This window comes from Vombatus ursinus, unplaced genomic scaffold (assembly GCF_900497805.2).
Source record: "Vombatus ursinus unplaced genomic scaffold, bare-nosed wombat genome assembly UNPS02014777.1, whole genome shotgun sequence".
NCBI lineage: Eukaryota > Metazoa > Chordata > Mammalia > Diprotodontia > Vombatidae > Vombatus > Vombatus ursinus.
This window is the reverse complement of record NW_020954555.1, coordinates 2,287,683-2,295,431: the sequence shown is the minus strand read 5'-3', so window position 1 is coordinate 2,295,431 and position 7,749 is coordinate 2,287,683. Positions and strand designations below refer to the sequence as shown.

Below are 7,749 nucleotides of genomic sequence, written 5' to 3'. Positions count from 1 at the left end.
TAAGGGCCCTCCCACCTCTGACATTCTCAGCACTTTGCATGACAGGTGCTAAGGGGACCTGTAAATGAGTGATTTGGATGGAAGGCTCCTCAGGGAGGAGAACTGTGTAGGTCGGCACTTGAGGGAAGAAAGGAGGTCAGTGCACAGGTGGAAGGAGCGCAGCCACTTAAGGAAGTCCCCCGGCTGGGCTGCTCTCAAGTTGCTGCCTGTCTCCCTCCCCAGGTGTGCTGGGCCTCACATGGTTCATTAATAAGTTCCGCATCGTGAAGCTGACCCCCAAGGACCAGTTCATCATCGCCTACGGTGGCCTGCGTGGGGCCATTGCCTTCTCCCTGGGCTACCTCCTGGACGTGAGGCACTTCCCAATGAGGGAGCTGTTCCTCACAGCCATCATCACCGTCATCTTCTTCACCGTCTTCGTGCAGGTTGCTGGGGCCTGGGCTGAAGGGGGAGGGGTGGGGGGATGGGCCCCCCTAGGCCTTTCTCCTGCTTCAGAGGGCCTCCAGAGCCACCGCTGTGTGCCGTCCGCAGGGAGGCCAGTGCCCAGTTCCTCAGCCTCTGCTCTGGACCGTCTCACACCCACTGTGTGACTTCTGGCAGGTCATGTGTCTCCGTCTGTGAAGCGGGGGGCATAATCTCCCCACCCCTTCTCACAGGCTCTTAAATCTTCATGAGACACTTGGGGAACAGAGCAGTGGAGATTAGACAGTGGCCCAGTGGAATTATCGCTAGCCCTAAGCATCGGAAGGTTGTCACTTGTTAGCCGAGTGTATCGACTGAGTCCCTTCTCCTGCTGGAGCCTCAGCCCTTCTTCTGTGAAGTAGGGATAATGGGCTGATACACTTTGTCTGCCCGGCTCGCCGCGAGGCTTTGAGTGTTAGAAAATCTGCGTCGTTGTGACTCAGCCCCGTCAAGAATACTCAAGAGGCCTGCAGAGTCAGGCCGCAGTTTGTAGTGGAGCTGCTGGGCAGGGTTAGGTTCAGAGGAGGGAGAAATCCTTCTGTTTGAGGGGATCGAGGAGAGCTTTGAGGAGGAGGTGACACTTTGGTAAGGCCTCGAAGGGAAGAGCCGAGCAGAGGCCTAGACATGAAGGCCTGGGATGAAGCCTGAGACAGCCCACAGTTAGCTGGTTTTGCTGGAGCCCACAGGGAGAGGTAGTGAGTGGAGTGGAGTGAGGCCGGGGAAGGGCAGGGCCTTCAGTGCCAGGAGAGGGGGAAGGCAGCCGCGGCCTGGGTGTTTGGAAGGAGGCCTGTGTGGAGACCCTTGGCTCTAAGATTTGACTGGCCCGTGGGATTGGGAGAATTATCGTCAGTCACTAATGCTACCTACAAAGAACCTCGCGTCCACACAGCTCCAGGTAGACCTGGCGCCACTGTTAATAACCATGCCCTTGCGGAAGGAAGTGGCTTTGTGGTCTTCATTCCTCCATCTTGGAAAGTGTTTTCTTCCCTCACAAGCAGTGACCCCGATGAAGACCTCATCCACTTAGCAGTCCACTTTCTCATCCCATTAATTCTTGTCTTGTCCCCGTGTATTTGGTAGGGCAGATGGTCTTAATCCCCACTTTACAGGTAAGGAAACAGACCAAGAGAGGGAAAGGTTTATCCACACAGCCAGGCAAGGCCAGGATTTGAACACAGGTCCCTTGACTCCCCTAGCCTATGCTAAAGTGCAAATACTTGTGTAGATTGTTTGAATTTGTTTAAATTCCTTACCTCCTCTGTCCTTTCAAGGGCCATCTAGGGCCGAAGAAAGAACAGGAATTTTTTTGTCCATCCTTCAGTGATAAAGGGAGAGCCCACAATCTCCCTTGGCTATCTAGGGTCTGAGGCCCTTTCCCCCCAGGTAAATTTAACCATTGAAGTGGCCCGAGCAGGGCCCCGTGTGCAAGATGTGGCCTTGACAGTTTTCTGCAGAGAGCTTTGGGGCTACTCTTGGCCCTGCTCTCGCTGGGGGCGAGCTCCTTGGAGGCCTGATCCCCGGAGGTGACCCTCCATCCTCTCTGGCCTCCAGGGCATGACCATCCGGCCTTTGGTGGACCTGCTGGCTGTGAAGAAAAAGCAGGAGAGCAAGCGATCCATCAATGAGGAGATCCACACCCAGGTAGGGGCAGGATGGTCCGAGGCAAGAAGGGAGAAAAGGGAGGGAGATCAGAACTGGCCCAGCAGGAAGGCTAGCCCTTCTTCTCTGGGAGTCTTAGGACAAAGGCTGGATGACTCGGGCTGGGGCCTTCCCAGGTTGCTGGTGGTACAGTGGCTTGTCCCGCCGGGTCACCCATCCTGCGTGGGGGAGAAGGGCGCACCTCCAGGAAAGGTGATTGTGCTCCCCTCCCGAGTGGGAATCCCCTGGACCCTGGCTGTGTGAGGCTCTGCTGCCCCCTCTCGTCCATCCTTGGAAGTGCTGTGCGGGCCCAGTCAGGCTGAGCTGGCAGCCTCCTCGAGCCCAGAGCAGGGGACGAATGTCTGTGGCTCCGGGAGGCAGGGCCGGCCTTTCACAGAGGCTCCGGCTCTCCCGGCCTTGATTCCATTTCAGTTCCTGGATCACCTTCTGACGGGCATTGAGGACATCTGTGGCCACTACGGCCACCACCACTGGAAGGACAAGTAAGCAGAGGGAGGGCATTGGCTGAGGTGGGGTGTGGGGCCCGGCCGGCCAGGGAGGCAGGGCCTGCAGAGGGTCTGCTCTCGCCCCCCAGACTCAATCGGTTCAACAAGAAGTACGTGAAGAAGTGTCTGATTGCCGGGGAGCGCTCCAACGAACCCCAGCTCATCGCCTTCTACCACAAGATGGAGATGAAGCAGGCCATTGAGCTTGTGGAGAGTGGGGGCGTGGGCAAGATCCCTCCTGCGGTCTCTACTGTCTCCATGCAGTGAGTGTGGCTCCCCGTGGCTGCCCCGGGGGGGCCTGCGAGTCTGGGGGAACCCCTCGGCCTTCTCTGTACGGCCCACGGCAGCTGCAGGGGTTGGGGAGAGAGGAAGGAGCCAAGGGGAGAACAGCAGCTTTTATTGGCATGTCTGACCGGAGGGCTTGGGGTTCCTGGACTTAGGGGCAGAATTCCAGGCTTATGGGAGGTCATGTAGTTAGAGAGAGCCCCAGGAGGGCTTCAGACACTGGAGCGGACGCAGGGGAGTGTGCCTCCATTTCACCTGAGTGCCTCGGGTCATGCGGGTGAGATCCAGGCTTGGTCCCCTCCATCTCCACACCAGCCCAGACTCCCCCAAGGATAGAGGGCTTTGCACAAAAGTGAGAGTCTGCCTAACCTTGGCTATCTGGATGTCCCCAGAAACATCCATCCCAAGGTACCCTCGGAACGAATTCTGCCAGCCCTGTCCAAGGATAAGGAGGAGGAGATTAGGAAAATACTGCGTAACAACCTACAGAAGACGCGACAGCGGGTAAGAGTCTGGCCCCGGCACCCTTCCCGGTCCTCCGGGAGAACTCTCTCGGCCACACTCACCCCACATCAACATTGCCCTCTACGCCTCACCCTTTCATTTTGGAGTCTCCCCTTGTTCTCTTTCCTCTTTGTGTGTGTGGGCCCCCCCAACCCCCTTCCCCTCTTTCCTCTATTGGATCTTCCCTCTCTTCTCCCCCTTCCCATTCTCCCTCTCTCCCCCCCTTTTTTTTTTTTTTTTTTGGAAAAAGATTAAGTGACTTGCCTAGGGTCACACAGCTGGTAAGTGTTATGTGTCTGAGGTCAGATTTGAACTCGGGTCCTTCTGACTCCAGGGTGGGTGCTCTATCACTGCGCCACCTCACTGCCTGTCTCACTCTCTCTGTGGCCTCCCCTCCCCACCTCATACTGCAACGTCCTCTGGCTCCGCATTGGTGGTCCCCTCTCTCTGCGCTTCTCCCTCCCTCCTCTCCCCGATCCCAGTGCCTCCCTCTCTGCCCACTCACCTATCTTCCCTGGTCCCCCGGCAGTTAAAATCCTACAACAGACACACGTTGGTGGCTGATCCTTTTGAGGAAGCCTGGAACCAGATGCTGCTGAGGAGACAAAAGGTTCGGCAGCTGGAACAAAAGGTATGTGGGCCTGGTCTGAGGAGCCACAGTATGGCCCAGCCCTGGCCTCGGGCCTGCAGAGCCTCCCCGCACCCCACCTTGCCCTCCATCCTAGCGCCTCGGCAGGATGGCCCCGGCCCCCGGTCCCCAGCCCTGGCCTTGGTGCTCTCCGGGCACCAGCTCTCCCCACCACTGGGGCGGGGCAGAGAGGGGTGTGATTTCAGGGGCTGGGCTTCAACCTCCCCCCCCCCCCACCAATGTCAGACATGAAAAAGACCTTAGATCCATGAAGTTCAACCCTTTCTTTGCACAGGAAATTGAGAGTCAGACGAAAGATGAGGATGCTAGGGTCATAAAAGAAGTGAGTGGCAGGGGTTGGCCTAGAGTTAGACTCTCTTTGCCTCAGCCCAGATCTCAGTCCATACCACCGAGCACCTTAATCCCCGCTTCCAATCCTGCCACGTATTCTGTCTCCCTCCCTCAGATCAATAACTACCTGACGGTGCCGGCCCACAAACTGGACTCTCCTACCATGTCCCGAGCTCGAATTGGCTCAGGTATGGGGGGCCCCAGGCAGGGCAGGGGGCCCGGCTCGAGTGGAGGGGCTCCCGGGTCCCCCGGGCTTGTAACAAATGCCATAAGTGTCCCTGGGGAGGGGGGTGTCTGTGTGCCCACCCTCGCTCACCCCCCAGGACTGGCACACTCTGCCTTGGGGGTGGGCAAGGAAACAAAGGCAGATGGTTTTCTTCCACTACCAACTGTCTAAAAGGGAGAGCCCAGGTTGCGAGGGGAGAGAGAGAAAGGGGTGGGGAGGGCGGAGAGAGAGAGAGTGTCTGTGTCTGTGTGTCTGTGTCCTGGGCTGCATTCTGAGCTCTGGGAACTTCCCAGGGGCCTTCATCTTGACTCCATGGTACCCTGGTGCCCTGGGAGAGGTGGTTGAGGGTATCCAGAGACCGTAGGATTGAGAGACTTGAGTTGGAAAGGTCCATTCCTGCAATCTATTAGGCCCACATCCCATCCCCTGAAGCTGGTCGCTGGGATGCGGAGGGGTCCAGAAGCAGCCAGGAGAGGAGAGGGAGTGCCTTGCTGCTTCCTTCCAGCCTGGAAGAGAATGGGGCCATGCCATCAGCCACTGAGTCCCACCACCCAGAGTCCTGTCCTGCTGCTGTGGGAGGCACAGAGATCCATCCACATGCCCAGAATGAGGGGAGACCCAGTCTTGCCCCTTGTGTGTGGGTGGACTGAGAGAAGAGGCCGTGTGTGCATGGCGGAGGGAGCCGGGTTGGGATGAGGCAGGTTTGACTTCTGGGAGGAAAGCTGGGCAGAGCAAGGCTTTGCCTGAGAGGACAGACTAGCTGTTGCCTGTCTCCTCCTCTCCCTGACCCTTCCCATTGACCCACAGATCCCCTAGCCTATGAGCCAAAGCCTGACTCGGAAAACCTGCCTATAATCACCATTGACCCCGCCTCGCCCCAGTCCCCCGAGTCTGTGGACCTGGTAAATGAAGAACTGAAGGGCAAAGACTCGGTGCTGGAGGAGGGAGAGGAAGACGAGCAGGGCCTTGTGATGCACCCCAAGGAGCCCTCCTCCCCAGGCACAGACGACGTCTTCACCCCGGAGCCGGGGGATAGCCCCAGTGCCCAGCGCATGCTCCGATGCCTCAGTGATCCCGGGCCTCGCCCGGAGCCAGGTGAAGGAGAGCCCTTCATTCCCAAGGGCCAGTAACGGCAGGGCTGGGGGCCTCTGAGAACCCGTGGGGGCCTCTCCCCTTCCTTACAGCATGGCAGCTGGGCTCCAGCACGGCTTCCCACTCCCGCCGGGCAGGGCCCGTCTCTCCTCCCAGCGCCAGCCCTCAGAAGGTGGCACAGTGGACACCCTGAGAAGCTTCTCTCCCCTCCCCCTCCTGCCGAGGACAGTGAGGCTGATTGCTGTGCATATCCCTCCTTGGGGCTGGACAAGCGGCTGGCATTAATAACCTCTCCCTCATCTTCAAACGCTGGATTTTCAGAACTCTGGGGTCCTGGCCAGGGCTTGAGGCTCTCCCTGATGGCCCAGACCCTCATTACCCAGCAGGCAAGGCCTTCCTCCCCTGTCTAGTTCCGATAGGCTTTTGTTCTCCTTAAACCCTATCAGTGTCTGTAACCAAAGAGCCGTCTCCTCCCTGGCACGTGCTCCCTGCTGGGCTGGCCACCTTGGTCCTGCTCTGCCTGGGGGTGGGGAATCCAGAAGCAATGCAGCTGTTTACCCCTGCCTGCCCCCAGCCCCTAATTCGATTCACCCAACACCTAGTAAGGGCCTGCTCTGCGCAGGGCCCTGCGTACAGCATGGAGCCTACAGAGGAGAAGGTGGAGTGGCCCAAGAGAGGGGGTATGGGGGGTGTCAGTCCTGGAAGGCTTCTTTGGGGCCAAGCAAGGAGTCCTGCCAGCCCTAGAGTGTGTTGGTGGAAGCCCGCCTCGAACTGAAGCTTGTGAAAGCAGGCTGTCAGGAATGGAGCTTCATTTCCCTTCCCCAGAATCCAGAGTTCTCAGCCATGGACCCCACCCCCACCCCACTGCCCCCACAGGCTCTGCTTTATAAGGAAATGCTGATACCCCCCCACGGTGTCCTGGTCCTCCCCATTCCCGTTGCCCCAGCATCTCTGGGACTAAGCCAGTGGCACCCAAGCAGTTTCCCTAGGGGACCTCCTTCTACAAATCTCTGTTCTGTGCCTCCCCATCAGTCAGTCTCTTGAGACCCCCTGCTTTTAATGTCTTTCTTGGGGACTCCCCTCCCCACAGTATGTGTCCGTGTATCCCTGGCACCTCCATGAGGGAGGGTCAGGATCATAGGGCCTCAAGACCACCTCCCCTCACCAGGGTCCATAGAAGCAGGTGCCCACAGGCCCTGCCGTCCTCTACACACACAACCCTGCCAGTAGCTGTCACCCGTCCTGGTCCTGCTGTCTAAGTATCTGTGATCCCGGAGGTGATCAGGAGGTCAGGGGCTGCTCCTCGACCCCAAGGAAGGGATGTCGTGAGGCCCCGCTTCTGTCCCTCAGAATAAACACCACCTCCCCCCCACCATGATTGTGCAATATTTTCTCTTCCCCTCTATACCCCTCACCCCCTTGGGCCTGGCTGCCCCTCACCACCACCATCCCTTGCCTGGGTGCGCACGCTGTCCCTGGCAGAAATAGCTAAGCAATGAGGAGGCTGACTGGGTGTAAGGCTGTGGTCACCACCTCCCCCTCCCACCCCTCCCACCCCACCTCCTACCTCCCTGTGTACAAAATGAAACAAATCTTTTTCATATTCTAATAAATCAATGTGACTTTTTAATATGTTTGAGGTTGTTCTTGGGTAACGAGGCCAAGATAGCAAGTGTGACTGTGGGCCTTGGATCCCCCAAGAAGCAAAGCAGATGAAGTAAGCAGGGGGCACAGTCAGGCCTCGCCACCCCAGTACTGACTGGTCCCTGGGACCTATGAAGGGTGGGGTGCAGTATGCAGTGATGTTCACCAGGGGGCAGTGGAGCCCAAAGTTCCGACAGACTTCCCTGAGCTGCGCTCTGGTGGCCCAGCTGGAGGAGAAGGGGCAGATGTCCCTTGTCCTCCCTCTCCTGTTCACCCACTTAACTGAGGTGACTTGAAACCAGTCACAGCCCCTCCTTTGGCTTCTCCACATTGGATGAGATAGCTGTAAACAATGACTAGCGTGTCTGTAGAACTTCAAGGTTTGCAAAGCACTTTACACATGTGTTGAACCT

At 58.0% G+C, this 7,749-nt stretch overlaps 1 protein-coding gene across 1 annotated transcript in view; it reads left to right on the top strand.

Annotated features, from left to right (window-relative positions):
* The window catches only part of SLC9A1 (solute carrier family 9 member A1), a 68,414-nt gene extending 61,116 nt beyond the window's left edge, over positions 1–7,298 (top strand). The window contains exons 5-12 of the mRNA XM_027864831.1: positions 223–425; positions 2,014–2,103; positions 2,533–2,603; positions 2,696–2,869; positions 3,284–3,395; positions 3,925–4,026; positions 4,490–4,562; positions 5,408–7,298. Coding sequence (XP_027720632.1) covers positions 223–425; positions 2,014–2,103; positions 2,533–2,603; positions 2,696–2,869; positions 3,284–3,395; positions 3,925–4,026; positions 4,490–4,562; positions 5,408–5,730 — 1,148 coding nt within the window. The 3' untranslated portion in view covers positions 5,731–7,298. The remainder of the gene's footprint in view (positions 1–222; positions 426–2,013; positions 2,104–2,532; positions 2,604–2,695; positions 2,870–3,283; positions 3,396–3,924; positions 4,027–4,489; positions 4,563–5,407) is intronic.
* The last annotated feature ends 451 nt before the right edge of the window (positions 7,299–7,749 follow it).